The sequence below is a fragment of the Halteromyces radiatus genome (assembly GCF_025201355.1).
Source record: "Halteromyces radiatus strain CBS 162.75 chromosome Unknown BX664scaffold_3, whole genome shotgun sequence".
NCBI classification, from domain to species: Eukaryota; Fungi; Mucoromycota; class Mucoromycetes; order Mucorales; family Cunninghamellaceae; genus Halteromyces; species Halteromyces radiatus.
In genome coordinates, this window is record NW_026251689.1 from 2402511 (window position 1) to 2415791 (window position 13281).

General features: G+C 32.9%; 7 protein-coding genes across 7 annotated transcripts; 3 read left to right on the forward strand and 4 right to left on the reverse strand.

Annotated features, from left to right (window-relative positions):
• Positions 1-211: 211 nt before the first annotated feature.
• BX664DRAFT_329611 (WD40-repeat-containing domain protein) lies at positions 212-1643 on the reverse strand. The gene is made up of 5 exons (XM_051544823.1): positions 1283-1643; positions 1047-1213; positions 769-984; positions 570-685; positions 212-474 (listed from the first exon to the last, which is right to left on the reverse strand). The coding sequence occupies exons 1-5, from the start codon at positions 1599-1601 to the stop codon at positions 306-308; spliced, it is 987 nt and encodes a 328-aa protein (XP_051401845.1). The 5' UTR covers positions 1602-1643; the 3' UTR covers positions 212-305.
• A 471-nt stretch (positions 1644-2114) lies between these two features.
• Positions 2115-2759, forward strand: BX664DRAFT_364926 (Fat storage-inducing transmembrane protein; the record flags this gene model as incomplete). The annotated part of the gene is made up of 2 exons (XM_051548442.1): positions 2115-2600; positions 2703-2759. The coding sequence occupies 2 exons, from the start codon at positions 2115-2117 to the stop codon at positions 2757-2759; spliced, it is 543 nt and encodes a 180-aa protein (XP_051401846.1).
• A 58-nt stretch (positions 2760-2817) lies between these two features.
• BX664DRAFT_329613 (PITH domain-containing protein) lies at positions 2818-4873 on the reverse strand. Its single transcript, XM_051544824.1, has 11 exons — positions 4709-4873; positions 4499-4571; positions 4397-4417; positions 4225-4256; positions 3976-4147; positions 3728-3878; positions 3588-3629; positions 3318-3487; positions 3179-3243; positions 3059-3071; positions 2818-2969 (listed from the first exon to the last, which is right to left on the reverse strand). The coding sequence occupies exons 1-11, from the start codon at positions 4810-4812 to the stop codon at positions 2925-2927; spliced, it is 888 nt and encodes a 295-aa protein (XP_051401847.1). The 5' UTR covers positions 4813-4873; the 3' UTR covers positions 2818-2924.
• A 60-nt stretch (positions 4874-4933) lies between these two features.
• BX664DRAFT_329618 (RNA polymerase II subunit A C-terminal domain phosphatase SSU72) lies at positions 4934-5967 on the forward strand. The gene is made up of 4 exons (XM_051544825.1): positions 4934-5065; positions 5171-5314; positions 5374-5513; positions 5578-5967. The coding sequence occupies exons 1-4, from the start codon at positions 4998-5000 to the stop codon at positions 5799-5801; spliced, it is 576 nt and encodes a 191-aa protein (XP_051401848.1). The 5' UTR covers positions 4934-4997; the 3' UTR covers positions 5802-5967.
• Positions 5968-6079: 112 nt separating this feature from the next.
• On the reverse strand, positions 6080-8436 carry BX664DRAFT_329620 (uncharacterized protein). Its single transcript, XM_051544826.1, has 8 exons — positions 8303-8436; positions 7919-8172; positions 7600-7773; positions 7375-7510; positions 7232-7292; positions 6949-7165; positions 6499-6848; positions 6080-6385 (listed from the first exon to the last, which is right to left on the reverse strand). Exons 2-8 carry the CDS (start codon positions 8048-8050, stop codon positions 6241-6243), a joined length of 1215 nt encoding a protein of 404 aa, XP_051401849.1. The 5' UTR covers positions 8051-8172; positions 8303-8436; the 3' UTR covers positions 6080-6240.
• Positions 8437-9252: 816 nt separating this feature from the next.
• On the reverse strand, positions 9253-11043 carry BX664DRAFT_329623 (uncharacterized protein). The gene has a single exon (XM_051544827.1). The coding sequence runs from the start codon at positions 10984-10986 to the stop codon at positions 9301-9303; it is 1686 nt and encodes a 561-aa protein (XP_051401850.1). The 5' UTR covers positions 10987-11043; the 3' UTR covers positions 9253-9300.
• Positions 11044-12500: 1457 nt separating this feature from the next.
• Positions 12501-12854, forward strand: BX664DRAFT_329624 (uncharacterized protein). Its single transcript, XM_051544828.1, has one exon. The coding sequence runs from the start codon at positions 12564-12566 to the stop codon at positions 12810-12812; it is 249 nt and encodes an 82-aa protein (XP_051401851.1). The 5' UTR covers positions 12501-12563; the 3' UTR covers positions 12813-12854.
• Positions 12855-13281: the final 427 nt, after the last annotated feature.

Sequence of the window (13281 nt, forward strand, 5' to 3'; positions counted from 1 at the left end):
TGTATGGAAATACTTGTAAATTATCCACAAAAGAATTCAAATATATGTATCGAAAATGTATTATTATTATTATTACTATTGAATCATATAATATTATCTATATTAACCTTGAAAATAAAACTAGTGAACACTAACTAGCAAGAACAATATATTCAATAATTTTTTTTTTAAATAAAAAATTAAGTCATTAGATATCTTTGTAATAACTACATAAGTGAAGAATCAACATCTAATGTTTTATTGTACATATGAAATTAATATAAATCTATACTATTTCTATTTTTTTTTTTTTGACTATCTAATCATTAGCCTTGCCAAGCGCACATGATACCATCCTCACCACCTGTCAAAATGCTTTGGGTAGTATGATTCCAATAAATCGATCGTACAACATCAGTATGGCCACCAGGAGCATGTAATGTTTGACATAATTGTAATTCATCAATATTCACATGGAATATAAGTGATGATCCGCTATATATGTAATAGAAAAAAAAAGTAATCATATGAATTATCAATCATGCAAGTCTTTTTTTTTTATTTCTTTCTGTCTTGGTAATTGTTCTTACTTGTTATTGCCAGTTTCCAAATAAAGACGCTGAGAGATTGGGTCATAGTTGCAATCAATAGCATAATCCACTCCATCTAATTGCTTCAATTGTCCATAGTCACACATCAAATCACCCTATAAAATATAGAAAGTCAAAAAATAATGAAACTATATGAATATCACTATTTAATAAAGGGTTTACTTGTTTTGTTTCTTACCTCAATGGTATGTATAGAGAAGGTTTCCAAGTGAGTAAGACAATACAAATATTCCGCATTTGGACCAAAGTAGCCTGCCTTATTCACAGAAGATCCAGAATTCACTACTGCCAAAAGAGCCTCTTCTTCATCAAATTCAGATACATCATAGCTGTTGATCAAACCATCTGTAGAACTTGATATCAATTGTGAAGGGATTGTAGGATGACATTGAATCTAAATAAAAAAAAATCATTAAGTTTTACATATAAAAAAAAGGAAGAAAAATCATTCTTTACTTCAGTAACGTCATCCCCATGTGATTCTTCAAATTTATGGATCAATTGTGTTTGTCTTGTATCAAAGAATCCCAGTTCGGCGGCTTGTACCACATCTTCATTCAGAGTACCAACAACAGCCATGGTATCGTTGCAGTTCACATCAAATGCTGATAATGGTCTAGGATCTATATCATAGAATAAGCTTATCACATGAGTTGTATTCTTAATAAGATTATATTATTCAATCAACTTACAATGAAATATTTGTACAGGCGTGGTGGTAGATGCACGTAAATCCCAACGAGCCAATTTACCATCCTCTGAAGCAGAGAAAAGATATTGATCATTGAAGAGTTTAATTTTGGAAATGCGTTGTTGGTGTAAATTCAAACTGGCAGCAGGTTGAAGCGTAGATAGATCATAGAGTCGAATCATATTATCAGAAGCTGATGCAATGGCGTATTGACTATTTGCTGTAACGTCGAACACGTATTGGTCCTCCCAACCAAAATTCATACTACGTACTAGTTGATATGTTGGAAGAAGTTGAGTATTTATTTGAACAGACACCATTTGTATAAATGTAAGTTATTAGTGTGGTATAGAATATGGTGAAAGGTGGAAAAAAAAAAAAAAATAAAAATGTGTGGAACTTTTTTTTTTTTTTTTGTAGCGGAATCTCAATCCTCGATCTCTTCTGTCCATGCTCAAAAATTGAACCTTTTTTTCTCTTTTTCTTTTTCTTTTTTTGTTCTCCTACTATTTTTTTTTTTTTCCTCCTTCTCATTATTTTCAATATTCAACTCCTTGGTCATGAAATTAGAGCCACATCAAAAGGCATCACTGGTGTTTTATGTCCTTAGTGTCTTTATATCGTTTATCTATTCTGATCTATTTACACCTCCACATACCTATTTCAGTACCAAAGGCAACATTTTTAATGTCTTTTTCATCAAAAAAGGTTGGTTTTGGGTAACAGTTGTCTATGGATTATATGTTTACTTTGTACTATCCAAACGGTGGACCACTCAACAAATTACAAAGTCTTTATATCGTTTTGCATTCGTATCTATCTACTGGTATGTGATGACGCAATGGTGTTTTGGCCCAAGTTTCATCGATCGTGTATATGTTGCTACAGGTGGTAGCTGTGTACCTATCTCACAACAATCCAGTATCCTAAGTGGTGCTGATAATAATGACGGTGATGATTTGAATTTGACAATACAACAACAACAACAACATACACTTCTCTTATCGCAAACATTCCGGCAAGCTACTTGTCGTCAGCTGGGTGGTCAATGGTCTGGTGGTCATGATGTTTCTGGTCATTGTGTTATGCTTATCCATGCTAGTCTCTTTCTTTGGGAAGAACTCTCTTGGGTATTCTATTCAATTCCTGCTGCTACTCAACTCAAAAGATCTCAACCTACTGCTTGGCGCGCTCTTTTGGCTGTTTTGACTCTATTAGGTTTATGGTGGTGGATGTTGGTCATGACCGCTATTTACTTCCATGGACATTACGAGCTGGTTTCTGGTACTTTCTTTGGTGTATTTGGATGGGCAATTTTGGTATGTAAATAGGAAGTAGGAAGGGATGATAAAATAATATGATTGTTTTGTGATATCACTCTAATCTACCTTTTTTTTTTTTTTTTTTGTAAACATTTATAGTATCTTGGTCTTTTCCCAAAACTGACTACCATTGGTTTACCTTCACAATCGCTTTAGAATATATGTACGATAGACTTTTTCTTTTTCTTTTCATTTACTAACTTTTATATTTCCTCTTTATTGAATAATAAAAAATAATAATAAAATGATTTCAAAAAAAAAGATCAACTATAAACTATTCTTGATGTGTATATGTGTAAGTGCTTGTTTTCTTGTGCCTTATTATTCTTCTTCTCCCACTTTCTTCAAATCACCCATATTAGTAGACTAGATATAAGGAAGAAGAAGAAATAAAAAAAGAAAGTCAATATCAATACTATGTATGTCATTTCAATAATATTTCATCTTGAACTTACTTCGACAGTTGATCTATTGAATATATATATCATGTGAGATGTAAAAAAAAAGAGTTTCGAATTAGCAGGATGATCAACAAAATTGACACGTGTTTCTTTATATTTTCTATTTTTCATTACCCGATAAAAATAAGTTGTTGAATGGCAGTAGTTTCTTCATCTTCTTGATTATCAACCACAAATAACTATAAGATTTTCATCAAAATTGATCTTCATGAGTCATTATTCTCTAATTAATTTTTTTTTTTTTGTTACTTACAGTAATGTTCACAATGTGTTGGAATTTTACAAATCGCAAATTTATAATAGCATCTTCTTCAAAATCCTTGGGTTCTAATACAATAGTTTGAGTTTCCTTGATTGAGTCTGCATCTTCGAAACCAATATTTTGTCGATTGGCAAAGACCTTGATAGTCTTTGGAGCTTTAGCTATTGATTGAAAAAAAGGGTGAGAGAGCAAAGAGAAACTTAAATGTTAGTATCCATTTTTTGAAACCAAATCAGCCATTAGTAATTTTTATCCACTTGCCAATTTCAGGTACTTTGAATTTCAAAGAGTGAAGTTTAACAGCTACCAAAAAAAAAAAAAGTAATATATGTCAATTAATTCAATTCTTCTTATCTGTAATCGAGCTCTTTCTGTCTTTTTCTTTCCATAATCTAACTTACGTTGATTGAATGGTACACTGATGATGAGTTGTTCATCTACATCACTTTCCAAAAATGAGTCATCTCCTTTGAAAATATTTTTGACATTATGATCTTCTTGTTGATTCAAAGCATCCATTTGGTTTGGAGTGATGACATCAGTCAGATCGTTCTAGATAAAAAAAAAAAAAGGATCATCCACGTCAACAAATGAAAACAGGTCAATCCTCTTCTTATTTTCTATTCTATTCTCTCAAATTTTGACTTACATGACCAGGAGCACCAGCAAAGGCATGATTGTTACCACCTGTAGCACTAGAAGAAGAAGAGGAAACATCTTGTGTACCTTGGTATTGTTTGACATACTGTTCAAGTTGAGTTGGATTTGCGCCCTTCAATTCAGCAATCTTCTTTCCACCTTTATAAAATTGGAACGTAGGCCTATTCATACCCCGCATGTTCAAACAAAAGTACGTCATGTCAATACCACTTTTCAGTCGATTATTTGGATAACTTACATGGCACTGACTTTGCACTGAGCAGCAACATCCTAAATTTGATCAAGAAAGAAGAAAATATAACGTTAGTATATTTTATCGAATAGTGACAAACATTCTCATATACTAAATAATGTCCCTTCAACTTTTTCTTGCTTTCTACGAAAAGGTTTTCATATGATTATGTACTTACATTCACTTTATCTACATCAATCTAGTTTTATATATAAGATAAAAAGAAGATCAATTTATCGCTGGTTAATAAGGCGTTTACGTAATGCCTTTTGTTCCTTACCTTTGCAAACTGGACATGACGATATCGACTAGTCAATTGGGCGACAAAAGGAGCTATCATCTTACAGGGTCCACTATATATATATATATATATATATATATGTATATGTATTAACAAAGGGAAAGAAAGATAAAGGTATAAGTAAAGAAAAAAAAAGACATATAATAATAAGAAAATAAAGATTGATCTTAGTATTTCTTTTTAGATTACCACCACGTAGCATAAAAGTCAATGACAACGAGTTTATCGGCAGGAACAGAAGTGATAAGTTGCTGAAAAACAGTGGCATTGCCAATTTCTTTGATAGTTGCCATAACGCGTATATATGAGTGAATTGGTGTGTATATAAGTGAGAGAAAAGAAAGAAAAAGAAAAAAAGAAAGAAAGCGCAATAAATTCAAGAAAAAAAAAAAATAGGGATTATAAGCCCAGCTTTTTCTCAACTTTTTCGGATCCCCCTTTTGTTTCTTCTTTCTTTCCCCACTTTATACTAAAAACCATGGTCAAGTACGCTGTTATCTGTGCAAGTAATCAGAATAGATCAATGGAAGCTCATAATGTACTTAGGTAACAAACTTGACTATCTCTTTTTCATTTATTTTCTTTTCATCAACCTTCTTTTCCCATCTCTCATATGATATTCATTTTTTTTTTTTTCATTATTTCATATAGGAAAAATGGATTCGATGTATCTTCTTATGGTACAGGTACAATGGTCAGACTTCCAGGTCCTGCAATTGATAAACCCAATATTTATCCTTTTGGTACACCTTACGATCAAGTTTATCAAGAACTGAAAGAACGCGATCCTGTATTGTAAGTTTACTTTATCTCTAACAACGAACGTTTTAATGTGTTCTTTTTTTTTATTGTAGATACACAAAGAATGGATTATTAAACATGTTAGATCGAAATCGAAATGTCAAGGAAGCACCTCAACGTTGGTATGATGCGAAAGATATATATGATGTCATTATTACTTGTGAAGAAAGATGCTTTGATGCTGTGATAGAAGGTGAATTATTGCTTTGTATTCTGAAAAGATGTTTTGACAAGACTGACTTTTTTTTTATATATAGATCTCTCCAATCGAGGACAAATATATAGCACAAGCACGCATGTGATCAACGTAGAAATCAAGGATAATCATGAAGATGCTTCTTCTGGAGGACAAGCAATACTTGATCTGGCCAAGATGGTAGAAGAATCCAAAGATGTGGATACTGATATTAGTGATATTCTTCAACGATTTACAGATACCTATCCTTCCTTCCCTATTCTTCATACTGTAACCTATTTCTGAATTTACAACTTCTTTATGGTCATTACCTTTTCATTTGTAACATATGTCTATTTCTCTATCCATACATTTCGCTTTTACCTTTTTCACTTTACATTTTTATCCAATTCCAAAATATCTTCTTATCATCATCATTCTCTATTAATAAAAATTATTTCATTGTAAAATATTTCAATTATCCGATAAAGTCAGTCACTATCATTATTTTACAAACAAGGAATATCATCATCTAGGCATCTTCCTTCACCTGTCACACTCAACTGATATTATATCACATCCATACCATCGATCCACCATCATCATCGACTGCTACTGTATCATCATGTCATCACAATTTTGTCAAAGAAATCACAAGAAGCATCATAGATAATTATCAAAATGGGAGGGTAACAGTTTTATATACATATTAGAATAAAAAAAATGGGAAGGAGGACAATAATCACTATACAACAAGATTGATGCTACTATGACTATGATTACTACCACCACTACTGCTACCACTTGTACCACTATTACTATTACTATTTTCATTCTTCTTCTGGATCCTGGCGTTCTTCAATGCCCTTCTTTCTCTATTCTTCAGTAACCTAATAGGAAATCAAAAAAAAAAAGTAAAACGAAAATAAAAATAAATTAGAATATCCTATTCATTTATTTCATGCTCTTATTTTTTTTTTTTTTTTTTTTTTTTTTTTTTTACCTTTCGGCGGTGGACATAAAATCAAGCTTGAAGGATGTTTGCGGTAATAAATGAAGCTTTTTGTTGTGAATAATGACATCGAGTGCTTCACGTCTAGTCTGATCATTTTGCTGTTTCCCTTTGTTATCCATTTGTTTTGTATCTATGGTATCTTCGACGTTCCATGTCTTCGTCGGAGGGTTAGTGGTGATGACTTCAGATTCATTTTCATTTTGTTGAGTATTTTCGCATGTTGTAGGATTGTGTTGTACGATGGGACTATCTAGAATGTGGCTGTAGCTATCAGTAGAAGTTGAACTGCTATCCATTGTTGTTATTGTTTGTTCTTGTCGTGGTATGCGATATCGTATCTATTTTCACACATCAAAAAAAAAAAAAAAAAAAAAAAAGAAAAAAGACAGTAAGTATTCATCTTTTCCATTCATCAACAACATATTATTTTAATCTTACTTGTTGTTGCGGATGGCATGGGCATTTCCATTTTTTGGCAATATTGGGTGGAATCGTCAATGGCGGATTGAGACAATCAAGATGCCAATACAGGGAGCAAAAGTCACATGGAATTATTGGTTTTCTGAGACCAGTTTTCTGACACCAATAACAATAAATATAATTGTTGTTCTTGTCTTTTAGTCGATGATAGTCTTGTTCCTCTGGTCGGCCGTTCCTATTAAAAAAATGATGAGAAACAAAATAAAATAAAAAAAAAAGGGGAGTTCGCATAAAGTAATACCTGTATTTAACTGACTTGACAGTAGTAGCATCAATATAAGCACCGTTAGGTCCAGTAGATACTAAAAATAAGACAAAATGAATATCAACGTTTGATATTGATTTTTTTTGTTTTTTGAAAATGGGAAGTAGAAACGGTCTTACCACCATCAAAATAATTCCGTATATTTTCAGGTAAAGAGAAGGCTACAGGATTTTGCGTCTCCAGATCTTGAGCCATAACTTCGAAAAAGGTCATCTGATTCCTGTTTTTCCGTCGTCCTCGAGTGGATGATTTGGTCTATTTATGAAAAAACAAGATCATATATGCAATAATAAAATTTAGAAATATATCATTGACACTAAAAATAAGTAATAGAAAAGGTTTACCTTTGAATGTTGTTTCTGCCATGCACATTTTTTACAAAACCATGGACCTTCCAATTCTTCAACTTCACTAACTTCCATTGGGGGATCCACACAGGCAAAATGAAAGACATTGGGGCAAGCTTCACAACATAGGAATTGACCGGGACCATTACATGCATCGCATAAATCGTGATTCTATATATATATATATAAAAAGAAACTAGTTAAAATTTTTTTCCATAATACTTCCATATCAGTCTTCATCAGTAATTCTTTATTTTTTATTTTTATTTTTTATTTCTCTTTTTTTTTTTTTTTTTTTTTTTTTTTTTTTTTTTACCCTTGAATCCAAATTTTCTTTAGTTGCTACAGTTTTTGGTTTTGCTGGTGTCCTTTTCGTTGCTTTTCTACAATAAATCCAAAGAATGAGAAATAATTCCTTCGACAATAATTGCAACTTACTTGGTTCCATTATTTATCCTTTGAGATTTTCTTTTTCTTTCCATATCTGGTGGTGAATTGGATCGAGAAAGGGAGGTATACCTTGGCGAAGAGGTTCTTGTGGAACGTACTCTCTTGTCAAGCATTTTGTGGCTAATATCCAAACAAAAAAAAAAAAAAAAAAAAAAAAAGAAATTCATTGATTAGCTGACCACAACAACATCTACCCTATCGATCCTCTCTATTTGATACACCAAATCCAAATTTTCTTCCTCTTAATTACCTTTTAATCCTATTTGGAACCAGTTCTAATAAAGAGGGAGGTTGATTTCTTGGTATAAAATATAGACAAACAGAGGGATTATCCAGTCTTTCTAATCGATCAGGCAAGTTCAAATAGAAGGAAAACAATACTACCTGAAAAATTAGAAGCCATAAAAGAATAGGAGGTTATATCAGACATAGTCTCTCATTTTTTATTTCCTTTCTCGTTCTCAGTTACTTACTACAAACAAGATATTGTCTTAACATAATAAAAGAAACCAAAAAAGTCGGACAAAAAAGGAGTACAAGATCCATCGTGTTCATAAAAAAAAAAGTAAGTTTGAATGAGGAAAACGACACAAAATAGATAGTTTGTTCATCTTTATCTTATTGATACTTACATGAATATCAGTATTAATATTGTTGTTTTCTACAAGAAAGAAACAAACTGACAAAGTGGCGATGCCAAAATAGAATCAAGTATTGGAAAAAAAAAGGTAAGAAAGAAAAGGAAGAAAGAAAGAAAAGGGTCAGAATTCAAGAACAGCTGGTCAAACCTTTTTGGACCGAATTTTTTTTTTCGTCTTCCCTCCCTCTCTCTTGCTAGTTCCCATTGTTCTTCTGGGTCCATTGGGCGGACCTGCCTGATCCCACCAGCCATTTGTGATTTACCCTCACAGAACAAGAGCATCCGCCATGCTTGATAATCTACCATCAAATTAAAAATAAATTGAACGACAATATGATTCCTATTTGAATTGGGTATTATTAACAACAACAACAACAATAATAATAATAATAAAAAGAAATCGAGTTTTATTTTATTTGTCATTATGTATAAAAGGATGATAATAATATATATAAAGAAAAAAACAGTAAATATGTTCAATGAAATGAGACTAATGTAAAGATAACTAACTACAACTAAAATGACTATATACATAATGAAGTACAATTGAGAGAATATAATTTTTTTTTTTTTTTTTTTTTTGGTGGGGAAGGATAGGGGGAAAGCAATCACCTTGTTGATGTCTTCAATTTCTTTGATGTCGTAGATTTCAACGTAGTCAATTTGGCCGGTTGTCGATTACTTGTTGTTGGTTTTCGGGAAGGAGGAGAGTTTGAGAAGCTGTTTGTAAGATCAACCACATCGTCATTGCCAAAATATTTACTAAAACTTGAACGACCCATAACAGTATCAATATTACCACCATTGCCATCTTCATCATCCAAATGAAATGATTGTTCACCATACCAGATTCTAAGTCGATCTTCACGCCCCACAATCGTCTTTGGTAATTTTGCCGGATCCAAATAAGGAAGAACAGAGCCTATATCACCAATGTTACCATTCACAGCATTATCATCATCATCGTTGTCGCTATCATTTTTGTTGTTGTCCTTTTGTGAAGATGACTGGCCATTTGTTGTATACTTGCGAAGCATCGTTTGTCGTGTTCCTATATGCATATACATGTCGATTATTTCTTGCAAATTATTGATTTTCGAAGTTTCCATTTTGCTTTCATTCATTTCCGTTGACGTTGCTGATGGTGATGAATAACAACGACTAGGATAAGATGTCTTAGGTCGATCTGGAGATACAGTTCGTGATGTATTATCATGTGGTCGTTTCTGCGATTGTGTTGATGATAACTGAAGGAGGGAATATGGCAAACTATTTTCATCGTCATCATCATTGCGTCTTGTGTTATTGTCGGTATTGTTGTAAAGGTAGTCATCAAAGTCGTCAGCTTTGACCGTAACAGTAGATCTAGGATGATCGTCGTTGCATTGATTGTTGATGATATTGTCATCGTCATAATTATGATAATTGTCGGTATGGTTGTTATCGGTATAATTGCTCGTGGTATGACCATTGTCGGTATGATTGTCATTGTTGCTGTTGTTATCAGATTGCCTAGATTCAGTGAGATGATAGTAATCAGTCAATCGTTTATCTTGCAGTCCATGGTCGTCGGTATCATCATCCATTTCAGTTTCTATAATACCAAACTCGTCCGGACTCAATCCAAAAGGGTTTTCCATTTGTTCCATTGCGTCTGAATAGCTTGCGGATGTGAGTGTTGGTGTTCGAGGATCAGAATACATGTTATAAGGGAAAAAGCATTCAGGCATACGTTCCTTCTTGTCAAAACAGGTAATTAGCCAAACAGGACTCACTACGAGCATCTTCTTTTCCAATGATTTGGTAATAATGTGTGGTGTACGTATATCTTTGTTTCTTCCCGTTGTTTGTTTTGTTGAAGAGGATGATCGTTGAGCATTCGAATTGCGTGAGACGATGCCATGGATGAGATGAGTTGCTGTTGTGTTCCAATTTTCCAAAACCTTGGCGGCAAGTGAGCGAGCTATTCTTGTAAGTCGTTCTTTGTTAACCACTGACTTGTCGATATAGATTGTCACACCATCTAGCACCCTGCATGGTTCCAAAGGTATGTTTTCATCTTCTTCAGTTTGTCGTTGTTTCCGTTGTTGTCGTTGTTGTTGTTGTTTTTGTTGTTGTTGCTGTTGCCGAATGCTTACTTTTGATGCTTTTGGCCATTTTGCTTTGGTTGGTTGTCGTTTCTGTTGATCTGTTTTGCTGTAACGATAAAGTTGAGGGCCAATGTCGAATGATTCAGGTGTTACTATTACCCGGTGTGGAGGAGCATTCGTTAATGAGCTTCTGTTTGTCATCATATGAAGAGAAGGAATGATGAATTAATAAACAGTAAAAGAAAAGAAAAAAAAAAAAAAAAGAGTGTCGGTGTTTGTGTGTGTGTGTGTGCGAGTGTGAGAGAAGAGAGAAAAAAAAAATACGCTCTCCCAAGATTTTTTTTTTACGGATGTCCGACCTTTTTACCTGAAGCGCGTCAAGAAAAACATATACGCGTTTCTGGAAACGCGTCCAAAAAAAAAGAAATATTCGGATATTCAATCCCAAACTTGGAAATTCCAATTTAAAGAAAAAGCACTGATCAAGAAGGTAAGAACGGATTTGGATATCATTATGGAAGAAAGGAAGAACTTTGATTTTTTGTATAAATGATAAAATCAGGGATAGCAATAATAAAAAAAAAATCATCACTCTATAATCATGGATCAGGGGGGGAAGGAAAAGGATCACTCAAAAAAAAAAAAAAAATGAAGAGGTAATTTGACATCATTTGAAAATCTATTCAGTATCAGAAATCATCTATTATCATGTGCATATGTAACAAGAACTAATATTCATTAGAGAGAAAATGCGGATTGCCTTAAAGTGGTAGTGGAGTCCAACTAATAATGATTTTTTGCATAATCAAAGAGAAATATCATAATATCCAATGAGGGATGGAAATCATTATTGGTTCATCATATAAAGATATTATTGTAAAGGAAACTAAATAAAGCATTTAATGTACCTGATGAAAAAGGTTTGTGCTCCCATAACAAATAAACAAATAAATAATCGACAAAAAAAAAGGCACAATCAAGATGAAACAACATTGTTTCTTTTTTTAATTAAATAAATCATCATCATCATCGTCATCATCATGGGACAGGCATACAATCCTGAGACTTTTTTTTTTTTTTTTACAGTTTTGATTGAAAACAGTCAATATGTTTTATTTAATATCACCAAACGAAGCATAATTTCTCATTATCAAGTTGGAATCCCGATGATGCTTTTTTAAAGTGTATATGCGTAGATATTCCCCCCTTGCACCCCCCAAACTTCTAAGATACCTATGTCTAAATATATATATATATAAAAAGAGCGGCAAAAAAAAGGGACGTATAAAAAACCATTCACTCGGATTTTTTTTTTTTAATTTTATCACTCCTTCTATTTTCATACTTACTACTTTCTCTAAATGAAACAAGAGCTTGAAAAACCAATGTCACTTTCTTATGTGATGACTTCACCTCTATATGGGACTAAGGATAGTAATGATAATCATAGTCATCTATCAACGGATGGCCATCATCATCATTCAAAGAATCAATATCGCCCTTATCCTATCACTCCAGATCAATCACCTATGGATCAACCTCTTGTTCCAACCTCTCCTCAATCCATGACTTCATCAAATTTGGTTTCTACCATACGAAAACAACCACAACATCATCATCATCATCATCACCATCAACGACATACTACTGTGACCAGTGATGAGGAGATAGATGATATGCTTTTTAATCATGGTGGTGGATTATCCTTACAGGAACGACGTCAACGAAACAAGACAGCATCTGCCAAATACAGACAAAAGAAAAACAGACAACAGACGGAAATGAAACGAATGATTGATCATTTAAAAGAACAAGATGCTTTACTGAAACGCCAGATGATGGAATTACGTTTGGAGAACCAACAATTGAAATCTATCAATGATCATCTGCGTGGCAAGATCATGGCGAAGAAAATGTTGGATCAATATTTTGAACGCCATCCTGATATTCGACTTCCTACTATGAATGATCAAACTGCTTCTTCTCCTTGTGTCAATAATGATGATGTAGAAAGTGTTGATTCTTTTTGAATTTTATTATTATTATTCCTCTGGTTTTTCATTGGAGCGCACAGACATTTTTGTATCATTTATCTTTTACACTTTTTTTATTATTATTATTTGTTTGTATACCAAATACTTTTCCATGCTTAGTTCATGTTATGATGATATGTATGAATCATCATCTAATATATATTTATATATATTAATAAAAAATCATTGTTTTTTTGGGTGATCATCTCGTCACGAAAGCTGTCGTCATGACAACAAGACATCGTTTAATGAATGGAACACACTCCTATGACTTTTTGCTTTTTTGTTTGTTTGTTTGTCTGATCATTAATTATATAATTAAACTAAAATTCAAAATGGAGGCACAAACCCTCATTCATGGTCATCATCGCATCATCACAAAAGTCATACATAGGAGTCATCAACTACGTGGTTCAATTTGAAACGCATTTCGATTTCAACTACAGATGTCTTTTTTTTTTTTTTT

Excerpts from the sequence above, each read along its gene's own strand:
- BX664DRAFT_329618 (XM_051544825.1), top strand. The coding sequence starts at position 4,998 with ATGGTCAAGTACGCTGTTATCTGTGCAAGTAATCAGAATAGATCAATG. Across the intron at positions 5,315-5,373 it reads AAAGAACGCGATCCTGTATT|ATACACAAAGAATGGATTAT; the intron begins GTAAGTTTACTT and ends TTTTTATTGTAG. Across the intron at positions 5,514-5,577 it reads CTTTGATGCTGTGATAGAAG|ATCTCTCCAATCGAGGACAA; the intron begins GTGAATTATTGC and ends TTTTATATATAG.
- BX664DRAFT_329613 (XM_051544824.1), bottom strand. The coding sequence starts at position 4,812 with ATGGCAACTATCAAAGAAATTGGCAATGCCACTGTTTTTCAGCAACTT. Across the intron at positions 4,418-4,498 it reads GTCATGTCCAGTTTGCAAAG|ATTGATGTAGATAAAGTGAA; the intron begins GTAAGGAACAAA and ends ATATAAAACTAG. Across the intron at positions 4,148-4,224 it reads CAGTGCAAAGTCAGTGCCAT|GCCTACGTTCCAATTTTATA; the intron begins GTAAGTTATCCA and ends GGGTATGAATAG.
- BX664DRAFT_329620 (XM_051544826.1), bottom strand. The coding sequence starts at position 8,050 with ATGGAACCAAGTAAGTTGCAATTATTGTCGAAGGAATTATTTCTCATT. Across the intron at positions 7,774-7,918 it reads AAGAAAATTTGGATTCAAGG|AATCACGATTTATGCGATGC; the intron begins GTAAAAAAAAAA and ends ATATATATATAG. Across the intron at positions 7,511-7,599 it reads GGCAGAAACAACATTCAAAG|ACCAAATCATCCACTCGAGG; the intron begins GTAAACCTTTTC and ends TTTCATAAATAG.
- BX664DRAFT_329624 (XM_051544828.1), top strand. The coding sequence starts at position 12,564 with ATGAAACGAATGATTGATCATTTAAAAGAACAAGATGCTTTACTGAAA.
- BX664DRAFT_329611 (XM_051544823.1), bottom strand. The coding sequence starts at position 1,601 with ATGGTGTCTGTTCAAATAAATACTCAACTTCTTCCAACATATCAACTA. Across the intron at positions 1,214-1,282 it reads GCCTGTACAAATATTTCATT|ATCCTAGACCATTATCAGCA; the intron begins GTAAGTTGATTG and ends TCTATGATATAG. Across the intron at positions 985-1,046 it reads ATGGGGATGACGTTACTGAA|ATTCAATGTCATCCTACAAT; the intron begins GTAAAGAATGAT and ends TTTTTTATTTAG.
- BX664DRAFT_329623 (XM_051544827.1), bottom strand. The coding sequence starts at position 10,986 with ATGATGACAAACAGAAGCTCATTAACGAATGCTCCTCCACACCGGGTA.